The 20,305-nt window shown below is 54.6% G+C and overlaps 1 protein-coding gene across 1 annotated transcript in view; it reads right to left on the reverse strand.

The window, feature by feature from the left end:
- Positions 1 to 14,647: 14,647 nt before the first annotated feature.
- Positions 14,648 to 20,305, reverse strand: part of TMEM132E (transmembrane protein 132E) — a 57,814-nt gene continuing 52,156 nt past the window's right edge. The window contains exons 7-9 of the mRNA XM_060395086.1: positions 18,682 to 18,967; positions 17,743 to 17,934; positions 14,648 to 16,786 (exon numbers count right to left, since the gene is read on the reverse strand). Coding sequence (XP_060251069.1) covers positions 15,731 to 16,786; positions 17,743 to 17,934; positions 18,682 to 18,967 — 1,534 coding nt within the window. The 3' untranslated portion in view covers positions 14,648 to 15,730. The remainder of the gene's footprint in view (positions 16,787 to 17,742; positions 17,935 to 18,681; positions 18,968 to 20,305) is intronic.

Raw genomic sequence — 20,305 nt, forward strand, 5'->3', positions numbered from 1 at the left:
GCTCCAGTCCATGGGGTCACAGTCAGACACAAATGAAGTGACTTAGCACTAGTGTACTCTAGAATTCAGTATGTGTTTTACACACACAGCACATTTCAATTCAAACTGGCCACATTTCAAGCACTCAGTTGTAATCTGCAGAGAATAGCTACTGTATTTGACAGCTCAACTAAAGAACAAAAGGATAAAATGTAATTTTATTCAAAGTATACAAAATTTGAATACATTTTCATTAACATTTAAGTTCAAATGATAACAAAAATTTAAAAGCTATATATGTTCCAACAAAGTATTAATAATGATCTATTAAAATTAAAAGGTGTAATCCACATTGTAACCAATGAATATAAAAATTAATCAAAACTATTTAAAGAGAGCTGAAATTAAAAAAAAAAATTTTTGAAAAGCTATTGGAGTGTGTGCATACTCAGTCACTTCGGTCGCATCTGACTCTTTGCGACCCTAGCCTGCCAAGCTCCTCTGTCCATGGGATTCTCCAGGCAAGAATACTGGTGTGGGTTGCCATGTCCTCCTCCAGGGGATCTTGTCCCAGGGATCAAACCCACGTCTCTTCCATCTCTTGCACTGCAGGTGGATTCTTTACCACTGAGCCACCTGGGAAGCCTTGAAAAAGTATTTAAGTATCATTAAATATTTTTATTAAAAAAATGTTCACAACTCTAGTGTTAAAAGCCCAATGTTTTTTCTTAATGTGATGAATTAGTACCATGCCTTTTACATCTAGACCTACATTTACACCATATGATTAATAAGAATTGTTGAAGGTAGCAAAATGTTACTCAGCTGCCCTGTCAACTAGAGCCAAGACTACAAATAATAACTTGATAATTGTGAGTACTTCCAGAACCATTAATTGGAACAGTCAGACAGCTAGAAAAGGACACTCGGCATTACTTAGAAATGATACTTTGTTTTTTAAGGATCTTTGGCATTCATGCTGTCTGAGAGCAAGGATTTGAGAAGCTAATTAACTCGTCTTCTTGTGGAAGGGCTTCTGCAGCTCTCCGTACCCTGTGTTTTCCATTCCACCCAGAGGAGTCTGAGGCCGGTGGCAGCAGACCCCAGAAACCGTAGCATTCTGACCTTGTCATCTCTGATTCTGCAAACCCAGAGCACAAGTTGTGAAGACCCCCATTTCCCTGGAGCCTGAACAGTGTTATGAGAGCAGGGGTTTAGGGTTAGGGGCTGTGCCAAGCCAGCACTGAGCATAACCATCCTGAGTGACAAGAGGGGCCGTGTGCTCTTAAGGTCTGTGTTTGCACGCACGTGTGTGATATTAGAGTTCCAGCAGACAGCTGCCTGGTTTCGTAAATAAGGTTGTATAGCTGCACAGCCATGCCCACTTGTTCAGGCATTGCCTATGGCTGTTCTTGGTCGAAAAGATCGGAGCTGTTTTAACAGAGATCAGACCGCATAGTCTGAAAGCCTGGAATATTCGCTATCTGCTGCTTTAAGACATTTGCTGACCAGTGTCTTGACTAGGTCTGAGTGGTTCCCCTCCTTGGGGCCTGTTGAATCGAGACCTTGGGTGCCATGGGGATTTGGTCTAGACTTCTTCTGTAGTTGCAAGCCCCTTAAAAGAGGAGAGCCCCCAAAGGAGGCCCCCAAGTTCAATTCTTAGGGCTTCAGTTGTCCTGTAGTGAGTCCTCATGTCATTTGGGATCACGTTCTCTCACCAGTGAGACCAAAGTAACCAAGTGGTTGAGCAGACTGGGAGGATGATCCTTTCTCCTTCCTTCCTTCTGCCAGCCCCTCCCCAGCCTTGGTAAGAAGAGCCATGAGGGAATTTCCCACAGTCCTCCACTCTCCTTTCCAGGAGCGCATCTGGCACTAAGCTCTGTCTTCTGGTCCCAGTGTCCTGGGCAGAGGTGGTGACGGCCAAGAGATCTTGCTGAGCTGGGCACCGTGTCTGCCTGGGAGAGGGTGGGGGCTGAGCGTGTGCCAGTGTGGCCAGAGATGTAGGGCAAGTAGATAAAGGGCATAGTGTGGGTGTGGGGGTGCCCATCTCTGTTGCCTCACTGGTCACAGCGGCGTTTTGTCTCACTCTGCACCTGTCACTTCTGCTGATACATCGCTCTTGGTCAGCCCCTTTGTGGCTACACAGTGCTGGGCACAAGTGGACCCACCGTCAAGAGATGCGGTCTGCTGTCTTGGCACGTGTTCTATTCCAGGCATGGTTGGGGTTAAAAAGAAAAATAAAAAGGGTTCAGCGCCTCAAGTAACTCCCCCCCCCAACCCCAGGAAGGGGCAGAGGGGCCAGTGGCTGGAGCCCTCACTCTGAGGACAGACGCCTCAAGCAAACGCTCCCTCTGATGGTTCCAAGCAGGGCACATAATTCAGCTTGGAGGACGGGGAGGCTTCGGCAAAGGGGTTACAAATTGAGCTACTTGTTGAACGAAAGCGTGAACAGATGAGAATGAGAGCCTGATGCTGGGGCCGTGGACTTTAAAAATGTGGAAAGGGATTGCTTCTGAAGTTTTAAATGGAATTCATTTAAAATGTCCCTCGGCTGAAAGGAGGGCAGGAGGAGAGGGTTGGAGGGGCAGGGCTGCTGAGAGCAGGAGGACCAAGGCAAAGGAGCCGGAGCCCCCATCCAGGCTCTCAGCGGGCAATCCCTGCCTTGAGCTGCTGGCCCGGGAACCCCTCACTGTTGAGTGAGAAAGGCATGAGCCATTGCAGCTTGAGGACAGATCTCTTTTAATTTTGTTCTTCGGAGGAGGGGGTGGGCCAGCGTTGGAGTGAGAGATTGGCTTGGTGAATGATGGCTCTGCCGGCTCTACAAACACCCTCGGTGAGAGAGGGAGGGAGAAACGCCCCCACCCCTCCCCTTTCCTGGGACTGGAGGCCTGGGGGCAGGAAGGGATACTCCCCTGGGCACGCAGAAGTAGCGCGTCTCAGAGAGTGAAGCTGGGGTCCTTAGGAACCATCTTTCACGGGCTTCTGACATAGCCTGCCTGGAGTTTTAAGGGGGACTCTGCGGAGGGTCCTTAGGGGTCTTCCACCCTCCCTGAGTAGTGTGTGAAAATTTGTACAAGCGGAAAAGGGCAGGCAGTGGCCTCAAGTTAAGATTTCATGAATCCTGCTCTCTTGCTTAACAAATGGAGAGGGGAGGGGCTCATCTAATACCACGTGGCAGGTCTGTGGATGTGGGTGCACGGCTGGGTGGTCATCTCCCCACCATCCAATGCCTGCCTGGCTAAAGAGGGGCGCTAAATGAGAGAACCAGTTCTCCCGGTCCTCCCCGCATGCTCTTTCTCCTGGTGATCCACGGGCAGAAGGCCCAGGGGGACAAGAGGTAGGGATAAGACTAGGGGTTTAAACAAAGTCTTGGTATGTGTAACTGTGTGGATGAGCTGCCCTCCCACTTACCCAGGGGGTCCTAACAGTGGGGAGGGGGGCGCTGATGATCAAGGCCACAGACCAGAAGGACTTACAAGGACCTCTCACCTGGGGCAGAGCCTTATCTCCCCTCTTCCCACTGCAAACAATGCCTACCTAGGGCAGGGAGAGGGGTGGAGGGCAGGTCAGATACAGATTCGAGGTGATTCTGAAACCCAAGTCTGTAATGGGGAGAGCTGGGCGGAGAGGCCAGGGAGAAGGGTGCCATGGTGGTCCTAGGGTAAAGGAGGGGCTGGGAAATCAGAGAGAGCACTGGAGTCAGCCTGGTCCCTGCTGGTGACAGTGGAGCCAGCAGGGGCCTCACTCTGGGGCTGGGAGCTTTAAAAACGCAGAAAGGAATTGCTTCTGCAGGTTCAGAATCAATCTAGCCCCAGTCCCTGCTCCGACTTTGTGTCACCCTGGACCAGACTTGCGTTTATGTCCGTCTCAGTTTTCCCATCTATTAAATGAGATGGGACATTTGGACCCCATCTGTTAAATGAAATAATCATAGTTGCTGCCCTTCTTAGCAAGTGAGGTTCGGAGACAGAAATGTGGACATGAAAGCACTCTGCTGCTGAGAACAGACAAGGGCTCAGCAAGAAGGTTGGTGTTGAAAGAAATGATGGGGCAGGGTTAGGGGAGGAGCGGAGCAGGGAAGGGGCGGGCGGGGAGAAGGCAGTGTCAACCCCACTCAAAGCGTCCAGGTGTTTTCCTGGAAGCACAATGTACTTGACATTGAACCTTTGACAGAACATGCCAGGGGGTGGCCTCTCATCTCGGAGGGAAATGGGGAACTTTGGTTTTCTAAGTGTTCCAGCCGAGACCTTGATTGCCCTAGAAAGCAGGTAACGCACTACAGGGGAAGCTGGGAGGAACAAGGCTCAGAAAAGATATGCCTGTGGGGTGGAGGTGCGAGTTATTCAGCTACCTAGAAGCCTACTTTAGTAGAGAACCTCTGAGTTCTGGGAGATAGAGCTGGGAGGATCTGGGAAGGCCCCTTGGAGGAGGCGACATGTGTGCTGGTTTACGGGTAGGCTCCCCAGAGTGACATGGCCTGGGGAGCAGCCCAAGGCAGGAGACTGCTTGAGGGAAGGCAGGGCTTCAGGAACATGGTGGGGGGCAGGGTGGCCCGCCACTGCCCCCTTGGATCCATCACAGAAGTGAGAACAATTATGAAGCAGAATTTATGGTCCATCTCACTTGGTAACTTTTGGTTTTTGAAGGTGCCGTGTGACTCCACAGAAGGTCTCCACCCAGTAGGTCTGCACCCAGGAGTCCTCCCAGCCTTGGACACCCAAGGAAACGAATCCCAGTGCTTCCTCCCAGCCTCCCAGCCCCTGCGGGAAGCCTGCTGAGCTGGGCTCAGCTCCAGGCTGCTCTCCGAGAGCGTGCCTGTTTACCACTTCGCTGCAGAGCGATGGATGACACAGAGGCCGCATTTTTCTCCCCTCGCAGCAGGGAAATGAATCTCACCAAGTGTTGCCGACACCATCCTACCAGGTTCCACATCCATCGTGGGCCGGGGCTGCTGACAGGGCACAGGCCCATCCCTCAATCCCGCTCCGAGCCCGGGGGAGACCGTGGAGAAGAGATGAACATTTCGCATCCCTCCTTCCTCAGTGCTGCTCTTCCTCTCCCTTCCCTCCCCCACTGCAGATCATTCACCGACTCGACCAGGCGGCGCCCCCCAGAGGCAGCACCCCCGGCCTCGGTTCTGAGTGCACTTCGCAGCAGATGCTCCATGACACAGAAGATGGGTGGTGATCGGGAGAGAAGCGACAAGAAGGCACTGGGTTCACAGTCTGAAAGCATGATGAGGGGCAGTCATGTCACTAAAATGCCTGGAAGTCAAGTCTGCCCAGGAGGGGGACAGCTGAGAAGATGGGAGAGGGGTCAGGAGACCCGGATCCCAATCCCAGTTCCTTTAATTGATGAAACTCTAGGAATTTGGGTGAATCGACCCATGGTTCTAGGTCCAGTTTTCTTCCAAAACTGGAATGGATTCCTTCTGGTGCTGGTAGTGGGTCATATGCTGGGGATTTAAAGACACAATGCTAATATTCACCCATCTGTTGAGCACTTACTATGTGACTTCTATGGTACGAAGAGAGCATCGACCCTCACATGAACCTTGTTAAGAAGCTAACTTCAGCCCCATTTTACAGATTAGGTAACTGAGATAACTGACTTGAAGTCACTTGCAGGAAGCAAGATTCAAACCCACCCTGTTAACTCCTAAGTCCTTTCGTCTTACTAGGTGATGCCAGGGCACAGAGACTCTTGGGAGCATGGACCTCAGGGAATCTAGTGAAAGCAAAAGTCGCTCAGTCGTGTCTGACTCTTTGCGACCCCATGGACTATACAGTCTATGGCATTCTCCAGGCCAGAATACTGGAGTGGGTAGCCTTTCTATTCTCCAGGGAATCTTCCCAACCCAGTGATTGAACCCAGGGAATCTGGAGGAATAAATAATTGAAAGGAAGGATTTGAAACCTCAAGAGAGCCATTTGGGAAAGCATTTCCATTCTTGGCTTCAGTTAACACTTAGCATAGCTCCATCTCTCATCGGGCCCCAGTCCATCCTCATCTGTCTGCATCATAACCATCTTTCCAAACCCTCATCTTCTTTTCTTAAAAAAACACAAAAACAATTTATTATTTATCCTTATTTATTTGGCTGCACCGGGTCTTAGTTGCACTGCGAGGCAACTTTTAGGTGGGATCTAGCTCCCCAACCAGGGATTGAACCTGGGCCCCCTGTGCTAGGGGTGTGGAGTCTTAGCCGCTGGACCTTCAGAGAAGTCCTGCAAAATCCAAAGCCCAATCTTCTTGGACCACTCTGTACAAATTTCCACTGAGGCACTTCATGCCTGCCTTGCCAGTTTGCTCAGGAGCTCATGGGGAGAAGTCTTGTGAGTTTCCCAAAATCCCCAGGACCCTCTGTTGCTTCTGAGTCTTTGTTTGACTCTGGGTTTCCTCCGATGCCGGCACAGGTCCTCCTTGCGTTGCTTCTGGAGAAAGTTCTGACCTTGCTGACATCTTTCCCGTTTGGCCAGTTGGACTTTGTTCGTTCCCATCCTTCCATCCTCACTCCAGCTCCTCCCTCCCTGGGGAAACCATCCAGGTGAGACCATAGAACCTTTTTTCACAGGAGACTGTGTCACAGGTAGGGGTGAGCCTGAGCAGCCCAGGGTAGGGTTCTTCCAATCCAGTCTTTGAACACAGCTCCTGTCATGCCTGCCTAGAGGCTGTGGATTCCATTTCCACAGTGCAAGGGAGACGCTCCTGGTAGTGGACACCAGCCTGAGACAGAGTTTCATCTGACCACCTCATAGACAGGGAACTGGATCAGGGAAGAGTCAATTCGACTGCCTTCCAAGCTGGATCAGATTGGCCAAGGTGACCCCCACGCTCACCGAGGGTGCCCTTTTCTCCCAGCCAGCCTCTGCAGGGTTCACTCCATCCATAGGTGTTTTCATAATCTCTCCAGGATCTCCACCTGGTGTTTTCCTCCCAGAAGTCTTTTTGGCTTTTATGCCAAGAATGTCAACCCAGGCTCCAGGGCACACCCTCTGTGTGAAGGCTTCTGGTTCTACCTCATCAGGCACGATCCCCAAATAAATCATTTCATTAGGGTTAATAACATAGTCCCTTTAACTGCAAACTGTTTCCAAATAGAAGGCCCTCCAGTCTGCTTTAATGAACAGATAAGAATCTTTGTAATTAACTCAGTGATGGCTTGTATGTAAGTATTCTTCTGAATGCTGTGAGACTATTTGGTTATTGTTTCAAGTATAGGGTAAACATGCCCCTGATCCCTCTCTCCGACAAGCTCTTATACAAACAACTGCCCCTGTAGGTTATTTACAGGATGGGCAGCCGCCCCTGTCTTCAGACACCCCGTGGGTACACTGGAACCTAGAGTGCTGTCTGTCTTTATTCCAGCCTCTCTTTGTTGGGTCCACCCATCCATCCTTGGCTCACAGCTCTGGATCTGGCCCCGACTCCTGTGATCTCCGCCTTCCCTCCTGGCAGGGTAGAGGGGCTCTGCCCCTTTGTGTGATCGAGCACGCCTCTGGTGATCACTGCACTGGAGCTATGGGCTCCAGCTGCCAGCGTGCATGTGTAGTGTGTGTGTGTGTGTGTGTGTGTGTGTGTGAGTGTGCAAGGGGCACGCTCACATCTGTGTGACTGAAGGGCGTGTGAATGAGTAGGGATGCTCAGAGAGTTTGCATTTGTGATGCGTGCTGTGTGTGCGGGTAGGGCGGGTGTGCACGCGTGCTCTAGGTGCCCCGCCCACAAGAGTTCCTCCTCTTCTAACAAAGGCAGCACTTTAATCACTGGATGTATCTGGTGCTTTGTCGTGTCTGTCCCTGGAGCAGGTTTGCTGGCGTGGAGGGTCGCCTGCGGCTCTGGCATCTCTGGAGATTTCCTTGAGACACACATGCAGCTGCTAGAATGTCCTTTCCTCCCCCTCCTTCTCTTCTCTTCCCTCCCTGGGAGATGTGGTCCCTGCCTGGTGCGCTAACCATGGTCCAGCTTCCCTCCCCTGGGCCCCCCATTTCCCTTGATAGAGAGCCATCTCACAGGGGACCTGAAATCTGGAATGGAGCCCAGATGGGGTGGGGAACAGACTGCGGAAGGAGGACCCCGTGGGCAAGTGTGTGTGGAGGAGGAGACCCTGGAACAGCATCTCAGCCTCTGTCGATGCTGATGAATTGCATCTCATCAGGCGAGGGCTGGGCTCCACTCTGCCCCTTGGAGGGGTGGACTGTGTGTCGAGGTGGCTGCTGCTGCTGCTGCTAAGTCGCTTCAGTCATGTCCGACTGTGCGACCCCAGAGACGGCAGCCCACCAGGCTCCCCCGTCCCTGGGATTCTCCAGGCAAGAACACTGGAGTGGGTTGCCATTTCCTTCTCCAATGCATGAAAGTGAAAAGCGAAAGTGAAGTTGTTCGGTCGTGTCTGACTCTTAGCGGTAAAGAATAAATCAGAAGGGGCATAGAGGGGAAGGCATGCCGGACCCCTCCCTTGCTCCCTCCCACCTTCGGTATCCCCCCAGCCTCCTTCGTCCCTGATCTGTCTGGGCTGGGGGTCTGCAGGTAGAGACCATTTCAGGCCCAGGGCTCAGCTGCTAGCTTCACTAAACAATGGAAGCGCGGGGGTCCACTCTCAGGACACTGCTCACTTTACCTTCGCTCCCAGTCAACTCTCCTAACTGGCAGGACCCCTCCTAATGGGAGAAGCTACAGGAAGCAACCCCAGAGACCCTGCCGCAGGACAAATCATAGGAGGTCTGTTGCAATGGAGGAGAAGGAAAGTCCCTCTAGAACTGTAGAAGGTCCGGAGGGAGAGGGCACCTCCATGAAACCCAAACAGAGCTGGGTGGGGGGCTGCCTGAGTGTGCACAGGGAGATGGCAGCGGACCTGGGGCTCAAGTCCTTCTGGCCTCAATCTTCTGGGGTCCCCACAGCAGCCTGCCCCATGGGACAGGGGCCTGAAGACCCCTCTCTGCCCCAGGGAGGGGCTGGCAGGCACCGTGAGTCCTGTGTTTGAATCCACTTGACAGATGGGTTCACAGGTGGGTTCCAGACAAGGGCGCAGAGGGTCAGTCCAGGGACAGACCTCAGTCAGAATCTAGTCCAGACCCTTCATCTCGCAGCAGAGGGCCGGAGACTCATGCAAAGTCACCCTGCAAGTGGTGGGGGCAGGCAGGGGACTGGGACCCAAGCAGCTCAGCAGCACAGGGCTTCTCCAGGGCCACCCGTGGGAGAGTCCCTTCCTCACCTCCCCTGTGCACACCTCTCAGCCAGGCCCCTGCAGACCCCATCCCCCAGCTACCAAGGTAAATCCATCCCACCTCCTCATCCCCAAATGTCTGTTTCTGACTTCCCAGCCATCTGGTAGGCCCCTCCTAATGTCTTCCCTCAACGCCGCCTACAGCCTTGTCCAGGCTTCATTTTTGGATAAAATTTCCCAGCTTCCACGTGCATTTTACTTCTGCTCTGTGGGCTAAGTGTATGCGTAGGTTACTTTGTGCTTATTTGCACGTGTTCCTAAATTTTGCTGAATGCTCGATGGCATTTCTTCAAGTGTGTCAGTCTCTCCTCTCAGACTGGGAGCTGTTATAGCACAGGGCCTGTTCCTCTTCCATCAGACGGGGATCTCCCGTGGAACAGACTATGGGGCCCTTCCATCAGGCTGAGAGCTCCCTGTGGGCAGGGGACTGACAACTTGAATGCTTCAGCTCTGTCTTAGCCCCAAGACTCGCTGCCTCTCTGGCATACACAGGGATAGTTATCATTCCCTTCCCCACAAACTCCATCCCTATGGACCCCCTCACCCACAATCTGGCAAATCCCAAACCTACAGAAGCAACTGCCGGTAGCAGCATCAAGCAGAGGATGGCAGAGATGGCAAAGCTTGGAGAGCTGCTGAGGACATCAAAGCTGTTACCCTACCCCCTGCCCATAGCATCTCTCTAAGAGGGTGGAGGGAGAAGGTGCAAACTGGCAGGGCTGGTTGGTGCTCCAGGCTTCACACCTCCAGATCTGAGGACCATCACGATGGAAGGCACTCGAGGAACCATCTGGCTCTGGATTCTAGTTGAGGTCCTGGCTTGTCCCAGACACGGGCAGTGCCAGACACATGGCCACGTGACCAAGTCAATAGCAGAGAGAGAACTCCCACCAAACTGCTGGACTCCCGGCCTCATGCTCTTGACACACTGCATTGGAATGATTCTCTGAGCTCCTGGTCCCCACGGAGGAGGGCAGCGTGGGGCAGAGGAAAGATGGGAAGCTTGAACCAGTGTAACCTAGGTTTGAATCTTTCTGCTGCTATTTGTTTGCTGTGTGGCGTGAGACAAGTCATACAACTTCTGGGCCTCAGTTTTGTCATCTGTAAAATGGACATAATGAAACCACCTACCTTACTTGGATATTGTGTAGAGTCAATGGAATGATGACTACAGGGTGGTTAGCATGGAACTCCAATAATTTGGCCACCTGATGCGAAAAGTTGACTCATTAGAAAAGATCCTGATGCTGGGAAAGGCAGGGGGAGAAAGGGATGACAGAGGACGAGATATTTGGATGGCATCACAGACTCAGTGGACAGGGGTTTGAGCGAACTCCAGGCGACAGTGAAGGACAGGGAAGCCCGGAGTCCTGCAGTCCATGGTGTTGCCAAGAGTTGGATAAGAATGAGCGACTGAACAACAAAAATGACAACAACAATGGATGGAGTAAGCACTCAGGAAATGTTAGCGATTGCTATTTAATCCTTTTCCTTCCTCTGTGCTTGGCACACCAATGGATCCATGACAAGGGCTTAATAAACATCCACTGTGCTACCATGCCCAGGGTGGGAACATAGGGGTTGGCCTCAACTTCCCAATGTCTCTTTCTTACTCTCTGCAGGCTGAAGGGACTGCCAGTTCCCCAAAGGAAAGGGCAGGTACAACTCATACCCACTTCCTCATCTGTGGGACCCGCTCTCCTAACAAGCCCAGCTCAGCATCTTGCTTGGGAAAGCCCCGCTGGCTCTCTGCTCTTAGGGTGACCAAGAGCAGGTTGGATGGTAGTCTGTTGTGATGGTCAGCTGGGGGTGGAGCTCCTAGCAGGGGAGGGAGTGTGTCCCCTCTAACAGTGGGAGAGGAACCATAGCGCTCAGCGTGTCCCATCTGCCCCTCAGCAGTATCCACAATCTATACCTTAAATGGGAGTCCCACAGCCTTGCTCCCATCGCGTGCTGTCACTTCAGTCGTGTCTGACTCTGTGACCCCATGGGCTGTAGCCCACCAGGTTCCTCTGTCACTGGGATTCTCCAGGCAAGAATACTGGAGTGGGTTGCCATTTCCTCTTCCAGGGGATCCTCCCAACCCAGGGAACTGAACCCCCATTTCTTACATCTCCTGCACTGACTGGCGGATTCTTTACCACTGGCACCACCTGCTTCTATCACCGAGCACATCAAATCCTTACAAGGCCCTCTATCCGCCACCTTTTGGAGGCCCTTTCCACCTCCAAAACTCTCCCCTTCAATTGTTAATATCATCAGTTGCTTCAGGTTGTAGCAGAAAGACAGTAGGTGTGTAGCTGCCTGCCAACCTACTTCTAAGCTGGAGGCCTTGGGCAAGTTACTTGCACACTGTCTGTGTGCCCCTCTCCTCACCTAAAAAATAGGAGTTAGTAGTTCCTATCTCCCTGGACTTTTGCTTAATACAGGCGTTGAGCCCCTGCGGAAAGATCAGTGGATATTGTCTGATATATAGTGGCAGTTTCCATGTTTGCACAGCTGGAGAAACGAGGGCCCAGAGCTGGTCGTGTTCTGGCTGAAGGTCACACAGCAAATGCACTGTCAGACCCCAGGGGTCCTTCTCACTTGTCTGAGGAAGTTTCATCCGTTTAAATGAGAATTTCTCTTTCTGGCCCTTATATTGTATTTCCCATGCTCTCAGTTTGGCTCCAAGTCTCTCCCCCTTCTCTTAAGGGGGGCATAGTACCCGGCACACAGTAGGCACCTGTTAATATTTAGTGAAGACAGGCTTGGAGGTGCGTCCCAGTGTGCAGGCGGTGACAGGGAGCACTGACGGGTGGGGGAGAGGGGAGAGCTCAGGATTTTTTTCTGCACCCTGGCTCTGCCCTCACCCGCCCCCGGCTGTTGGCTGCCTGAGAAATCTCATTTGGCCAATAAGCTGATTCATGGGCTGGGTTCCCCGGTGCTCCCTGAACAGCTCTCTTGTCAATAACTGTTCTTTACAAGCTCCCTTGATTCGTTTTTGTGGTTGAAGACAAATTTTAAAGCAGAGTTTAGCATCCGGGCCATTCCAGAGGGGCTGTTAACTTAATGTCCCGCCTCATTCCCTCCAAGCTTCCTGCCTCTTGATCCCTGTGTGGGTCAGGACTCGCCGTTTCCAGCAACTGCTTCTCTGGGTCCTTGCCTTAGAACAGGGGGGTGAAGAATGAAGAGAAAGGAACCCAGATGACAAGCCAGGGTGGCAGGCAAGGCTCGGGCTCCGCTGCTAGGGTGGCTGTGTGACTGTTGCCCGAGCGCTCCCCCTCCCTGGGTCCTCTTTCCCTGTTTGTGAAAGCGTGGATGCTGACAAATACCACGGCATCGCTTCCATGGTCGTCCCTGGAGCGGCCAGTTCTCTGAGGCTCCTTTAGGAAGGAGATCTCGGTGTTAGTAGCATCTCATGTCTCATCCCTTCATCCTCACGTGGGGTGATGCAGCTGGCAAATTCTGCAGTGAATGCCACGGTATCCACTGGCTCTCTGCTGCTACTGCCTTTCTGCTGTAGCCTGCTCCTAACTGGTCCCCTTGCCCCTCCAAGCCTTCCTTCATTCACCCAGCAAGAGGGAAATGACCTGAACCTCAAGCCTAAGCCTGACTTCCCAGTCCATTTTGAACCTGTTGGCGTCCACTCCTTGGTATATACATTTTGTGTGTTTCTCCATCACCAGAGACCCATGGTCCAGGCACAAGGAAAGCGCGTACAGAGACACGGCAGCAAAAAAAAAAAAAAAGCCCCTGGGGTGTCGAATATGCAGCCTCTGGACCCCAACACCCACTGCTCTCCCTTCCAGGAATGCCCTTGGCCTTGTTCTCAAACTAAGTTTGAGTATGTCTGCCCCTCCCTTCTTTGCATCCCTCCAACCCAGGGCAAAGCTCTATCATCAATCATCCCAGGTGACTGTGGTCAGATGACATGTCCATCATCCCTGCGGGGCTGAAGCTCCTTGGGGACAAGCCCACGGTTTTGCCTCCTCTCTTCCTGGCAGGGCCCAGCACACAGTAGGAGCTTGATGTGTCAAATAAACGAATTGGACCCTCATTCCAGATTCCACACCAGCACCTCCCATGCAGACACACCCCAGCTGAGACGTTCCTCCTCCCTTGCTACACACCTATGTCCTTGTTTCTCCCTGAAACTCTGCGTGGATAAGTGGTGAAGTGGCAGAGTGGATGGGGATTAATGGAGATAAAAATGGGAAGCCACTGAAACGGAAAGCCACTCATAACTGGCGTCTGGACTTCAGTTACCAAACATTTGTTGAGCACTTGCCAATTCTGGGCACCATGGGTGAAAGAAAATGACAGAGAGCCCCCCTCCCCGCTCCTCTAGGATCCTCTAGGAGGCCACCGTCAGGGCACATTGGAACAGCAGGTACCTGATGTCCTGGATATTCCAGGAGCGCCCTCATGCCAAGCCCACCTATGGTCATGCCCTACATGGCTTTCTGGCAGCTCCCAGCTTCCCTGCTGCTGAGCCACACCTGTTCTTTGTTGCCAGCACATCTGGGGCAGAGCTAGCATTCTTTCAGGCTCACATATTACTTGAACACGAAGACCTGAATGTTGCAGTCTCCGTTTACTGAACATCTCTGCTTGCTAGGATCTGTGCCCACAGCTTTGCCTGCTGCTGGGCACTGTGCACGGCACTTTATAGACATGATCTCATCCAGTCCTCACCCCAACCCCAGGGCTGCCCCTGTCGGTTGAGCAGAGGATCCCGGCCGGCAGTCTTCCTTTGGTCATGGGCAACAGCTGTTTGGGGCAGTTGCACACACAGCTCTCGTCCTGCCCCTGATCCCTTCTGGGACAGATGCAACCAGCCGGAGCCACCTGTTCAGGATGCTGAAGGCTGGCCAGGGCGCCTTGGCTGGGCTCTTGCTCCCCCCAGGCTTCCAGTGGTCCCCAGGGCTGCGGCCTGCACTGGAGAGAGGTCTCACAGGGACAAGGGAGCCCATGAGTAGCTGCAGAGGGGCTCACCCAACAGCCATTGCTCTCTCCCACGTGGTTTTCTGACCCGGAGTCCCCCAGATTGTCCCCATCAATCCCTGGAGAAGAGAGGCTTCCCTGGGAGAGGTTGATGGTGACAAGGAGGGTCACCCTCTGAAAGGTGGACTGAAGGCAGAGGAGGAAACTGGAGTGAGCTCAGCTGTGCACACAGCCCTCTCACCTCTCTCCTTAGTCTTCTGTCTCCCCTACCCGTCTCCGAGAGGAAGCATCTCTTTATAAGGGGACACTTCCGGGTCTAAGAGTCCTCCATCCCCGTGTGAGCATCCCTCCAGCACCAGGGGGTTTAAAGGGACCCGGATGTAGGAGGAGGAGGCGCAGAACCCCAGGCGGCTCAGCCGTGTTTCCGTCTCACGTCATTTAGTGTGACCTCCGTGTGTGTGTACACGTGCGCGCGTGCAGGCACCTGCACCGCAAGGAAGGGACACAGAGCCAGCCACCACGCACTGTCTGTTCTCCGGGAGCTGTTGCCCTACCCCCAGTCTTGTTGCCTCTGTTTATTTAAGAAAAATCCGACACAGTGGTGGGTAGAACCCGAGAGAAGGGCGGCCGTGGGATGGGGTCAGGGAGCCGCGGCTCCCTCTGCCTTGCTCATCCCACAGTCCTTCCCAGCAGTTGGGCGTCTTCTCCCACGGGATGCTGCCCTGTGGGAAGGGGGTGGCCACCGCTGCAGAGAGGAAGGAGGAGTGGGCGGAGCGGGAGGGGCGGCTAAGGCGTGGTGTTGATCTTGCTGAGGGGTGGGCGGGAGGCACCCAGGACTCCTGGGTGCCCAGACCACAGTGCTCTGGGGTGGACCCAGGACTCTTCCCCCTGAGGGCCTGCCCACAGCCCTTGGGGGCAGAGGATGGAGTCCTGAGATCTCAGAGAGGGGCCTGGCTTGACCCCAGACTTCTCTATAGAGTCAGCTCCCAGATCCTAGGAAGGGACTTGTGGGGGGGGGCACCCGGAAGCCAGCAGATGCTACAAACATTCCCTGCCTCCACCCCCGCCCCCCTAAATGTTTTGTCCACAGCAAGATCCTCGGCAGGGCAGGCAGCCGCTGCCTCCCCACCCTGCAGGACAGAAATCCCTGAATAGTGGTTTGAGAAAAGTCTTTGTGCAGCTTGTAACACAAGGCTCCCCCCAGAACCCCTCCCCCTGAATGGGGGAAGCAGGAGATGGGGGGGGGCGGGGCCCTCTCGGCCCAAACTTGACTTCCATACCCCCGACTTGGGGCAGGGGGGTTGTCTAAGATGGGAGGAGGGTTGGAAACGGGAGAAGGAGGGCTGGGATTGCTTTCCTCTTAGCCAGCTCCAGGAGGAAGGCGCCTCCACCTTTGGGGGCAGAGGAGTGGTAGGGGGAGGCAGGGAAGAAGAACCACCGTGAGGCGGGGCGGCCATCCCCACCCTGGAGGAGCAAAGCTGCAGGGGCCCGACTATAAAATCCACTCGCTCGCGCCAGCCCACATTACATGTGAGCAGGGTCCCGGCTGTGAATCATACAGAGCCCACCCTGCCCTCGTGGGGCGGGGGAGTCGGGACGGCACCTCTACGCAATCTCTTTGATTCTGCGCATGTAATTGTGCAGGTCAGAGGGCGGGGCGGGCCGCGTGGTGCCCGTCACATCCGGGCAGCCCCATCCCAGGTCCTCTTCGTCTTCCTCGTCCTCTTCGCCGGCGGGCACCGAGTCATAGGCCAGCTCCTCCGAGGGCAGCGTGGTGAAGGTGGTGAACTTGACCCTCTTGCGCTTGGAGGTGGGCGAACTGGCGGGGTCCTCGGCCTGGTCCCGGGCCGAGCCCCCCGAGGAGCCGTCGCCCCGCCCGTGCACCTGGCTCTGGACGCTGGTCTGCGAGCTGCCGCTGCTGTGGTGGTCACCGTGGCAGCAGGCGGGCACGGTCTCCATCGGGTTGCTGGCGGGCGGCGACAGCTCCCCCTGCACCCGCAGTGGCTGCCCGTTACCCAGGAACACCCAGTGGTGAGAGTGGTCCATGCTGGTCTGGCCCTCGGGCGGGATGCGCTTGTGCCGATAGCGCAGCACGAAGACGATGCAGTTGATGAGGAAGACGAGGATGGCCAGGCAGAAGACGCCCAGCAGCGCGTACATGCCGATCTCCAGGTCCGTCAGCCCCCGGGGCATCTGCAGGAAGCCGGTGGGCAGCGGCAGGAAGTCTTCTGTGGGTGGCACAGCCGGGCTGGCAGTGCCAGGGGCCGCGGCCTCGGGTCGGGGTCCTGCCGTGCCCGGCGGGCCAGCTCCCCGGGCCTCGTCCTCGCCCCCGCCGGGCCCTGGCTGGCTGGGGCCCGGGTAGTCGTAGGTGGGGTCCTCCTCGTCCCGCCCAAAGTGCACCCGCAGGCCCACGGGGGTCGTGGCCAGCACACTTTTGCGCTTGGTCTTCTGGCAGCTCTCGGCGATGGTGAGCTCTGCGCGGAGCAGCTCTCCGGCCCCCTCGGCTTCCGCCACCACCAGCGGAAAGGCCCGGTCCTGGGTCACCGTGGCCACGCGCTCATCCAGGCTGCTCACCAGCAGCCCGTAGTCCCGGGGGCTGTAGAGGGAGAGTGGGGCCGTGGTTCCATCGCTGTAGGAGAGCCAGAGGCTCAGGAGGGCTTCCTGGAGGTGGACGAGCAGGAGAGGACAGGAGTCAGAGAACTCCTAGGGCTGGCTTCCCTGCTAGATCCTGAGCTCCCTGAGGGTGGGGCCCAGGTGCTCTGGCTCCCTGCTGTATTCCCAGTGCTGGAACAGAGCCTGGTGGGTGACCAGTGCTCGGAACCATTATTTGCATGGGAGTTCTCCTTTGGAGGTGGTGGAGACCGTACATAGAAGTTTACAAACTCGTACCTCCCCGAGGATATCCTCTCCCACTTCACCCTTCTCCCCTGGATGAGCTGATGGTAAATCCCACCTTGGGTCTAACTCGAATCCTCCTTCCTGTTCTAGGAGCCACACCCCATCTCCATGCCTGACTTTGGGATCACCCCCAGCAGACACGTGGACATCGAGAACACAACATACTCAACTTCAGCCTTGTCCTCTGTGTGTTACATCTCCTGAGAACTGACCTCCTTGTGGATGAAGAAGCAGGGCCCAGAGACAAGCCACTGGCCTGGGGTCACAAAGCAAATTAAAGCCAAGAACTCCTGAGTCCTGACTTCTGGCTTGGTGCTCAATACCCACTGTTGCCCTCCCTGTGTCCCCACATGTAACTTTTCACCTTAGACCACGGCCAGTGTCCTGGTATATCTGTGGGGCGGGGCAGCTATAGTTGGGGGGTCCAGAGATGGGTGAGGGTGATTCCTGGGGGTGGAGGAAAAGCTAACAGGCCTTCTGAGAATCCAGGAGGGAACCCTCCGCTGGAATGCCTCGAGGCGGCAGGTGCAGGATGCGAGGCCCTGGCCAGACTCCTGTGCAGATAGCAGGGCGATGGGGTGGGGCAGGCTTGCTGGGCATGAAGAGTAAATGGATCTTCCATTATCAGAGCCCCAATCTGGGGGGACCCGCAGCCAGAACCTGCAGGTTCTCCTTCCACACTCCAAGCCCCCAGGCTGGCCAGTTGGGCATCCAGTTACCTGCTTGAGGAAGCTGAGGGTCTGCTGGGCGGCGGCGGTGGCCAGGATGGTGTGGCTGCTCCCAGGGCTGGGTCGCAGGGAGAGGGCGAGGCTGGCCACCACCTGGGCCTGCAGCTGCGTGATGCTGACCTTCTCCTCTGTCACCGTCAGCAGCGTCTCCCCGAGCACAGACTCCGTCAGAGGGGACACCACCTGCAGCAGAGTGGGGTGAGAGTGGGTGACAGGTGAGAGGTTGAGTTTTAAAGAAAACAACAGCTCTTCCCCCGCCCCCCACAGTGGTAAATAGCAATTGGTGGTCAGCTTCGATGTCAGGGAGACAAAAAGGAGTGGTGGGGACTGGGGCAAATGGGAGAATTTGTGACCATGTCAAAAAGGCATCAGTACTGACTCCGCCTGATGACTGCCAGGTCAGAATGCAGACCCAGTGTGGCCAGATTCATACTCTCTAAAATCAGAAATTTACATTTAAAAAGGGGGGGAATCTCCCAATTTTTAAATGGCGGATCCATTGGTTTTTAAACCAAATATGTCCACAAGCATATTCCAGCCCATGGGTCACTATTTATAATCCTTTAGGTGGATGATATCTGCCGAGGCACCCAGTTATCAAGGAGGAAGGTCAAAGCTGAGTTCCTAGATCTCCAAATTCCCTTTCCTGGCCTCTGGGTTGGCTGAGCCCTCCCCCCTGCCCCCATCCCCTCATCCCCATCTACTCTCAGGGACCACATTGAGCCATGCAAGGTTGATGAGTCTGGGAGAGAGAACCTTCGCCAAGGTGAAGTTGACCTTGACCTTCGATGATGGAATTTCCAGCAAAAGGGCAGGCGGGGAAGCAAGTGTGTTTCGGGGGCCGTCTGGGGTTACTCCCTGAGGCTGAGGCCCCAGAAACCCTGTCTTGGGGATATGTGTATCATGGTGAACTCCCTACCCCATGCCTACCTTGAAGGGAGTGGTGCCCGGCTCCAGCCCAGCCAGCGTGCTGCTGTCTACCATGCGTGCCACTCGGGGGTCACCCACCCGCATGAAGTCGCTGACCAGGTCGGTGACCTCCACCAGCCAGTCGGGGCCCAGCATGGTGACCACCTGGTCGGTGCCCTCTGATGATGTCGTGTGGAACTGGGTGAAGACCTGCAGGGTGGCGTGCTGGTACTGCAAGGTGCAGCCGCGGCTCGCACTCTGCGGCCGCTCCTCCTCCTCGTCCTCATCCTCACTTTCCCGGGCTGACCTGGGTGGGTGAGGCCGGAGGTCAGGGCTCCCCACCTGGCTTGGACCTGCACAGGTCCCACTCTCTCCATTGCCCTGCCGGCCCCTCCCCAGCTCCCATGGGTGGAAGCCTGGGCTCATCCCTTCTGTCTCTGCCAAGCTTGAAGCCCAGAGTCTCAGGCTTTGCTTTCCTGGATGGGTAAATTCTTGACCCTCCCCATCCACCCCAGGTCCCTCTCCACCTCTGCTTGGCTGAATCCACACCTGTGACTAACTGGCATCAAATATCAGCAAATACTGCCTCTTTCTCAGCACTAAGCACGTGCTGGGGCCTGGGCTCAGCTCTAAATTGGAGCAAAGGCGATCCTTGCTCGAGTGCCAGCAGGCTTAGCTGCCTCGTGTCCTACCTACAGCTGTGTGGCAGGCAGAATTTGGATGTTTAGCTGGTGAGATTTCCAAGCGGCGTGTGGGAGGTGTGTCCTGGCTTCCTGTGACTGCTCACAGTGAAATGCAAGAGGAGAGGGATAAATGGAGGGAGGAACCGGCAAGCAAAAGGGAACCCGGACTTGACAACTGGGGAAATTCTCAAACTCTCCAGATTGCCAAAAAATGTGAAAATCAGGAGGTTCACCCAGGCAAGCGGGCTTTGGAGAGAGAAGAGGGTGTGGCTAGTGCTTCACAAGGATCAAACCACTGGAAAATGCATTCACATAGAGGGTTCCTTATGTTAACTAATTTAATCCTCACAGCAGTCCTCTGAGTTAAGTGTTAATGTGCCCATTTCAGAGATGAGGAAACCGAAGCACAGTAGCCTTAGGTTGCCCAGTTAGCAAATGGCAGAGTCAGGATTTCAATCCAGGCCATCTGGCTTCAGAATTCTGGTTAATTCTGATAATGAATGAGAGTCTGGCATGCTAACTAGTTATGAGACCCAGGTGGCCAGTGTTCAAATTTTGTAGGGTTAGGGTCCTCACTACTCAAAGCAGCTTCAGCATCACCCAGGAGCTGGCCTGAAATGCAGACTTACAAGCCCCGTCCCAGGCTCACAGAATCAGAATCTGCATTTTAACAGCGTCCTCAGGTAATTCATGTGCAAGTTTGAGAGGCTCTGGTCTACACGCCTTGCTTTTCCAAATCTCTGCAGAACTAAGCTGAGCCCAGTTCTTGCCGTGCCACCTGCTTCTCTCCCCAGCCTCACCCCTCCTGCGCTTAGCTGCCTGTCATTCTGCCTCTCTTCTCTTCTCTGCTGGCTTTTCTCTCCAGCAGCGATGAGTGGGTGAGTGAGCCTGCTGCGTACCCATGGGTCTGCCCCACAGATGGGCACACATCCAGGTGTGTGAGCCTGGATCCCAGTGAGGGG

The sequence above is a fragment of the Ovis aries genome, chromosome 11 (genome assembly GCF_016772045.2).
Source record: "Ovis aries strain OAR_USU_Benz2616 breed Rambouillet chromosome 11, ARS-UI_Ramb_v3.0, whole genome shotgun sequence".
NCBI classification, from domain to species: Eukaryota; Metazoa; Chordata; class Mammalia; order Artiodactyla; family Bovidae; genus Ovis; species Ovis aries.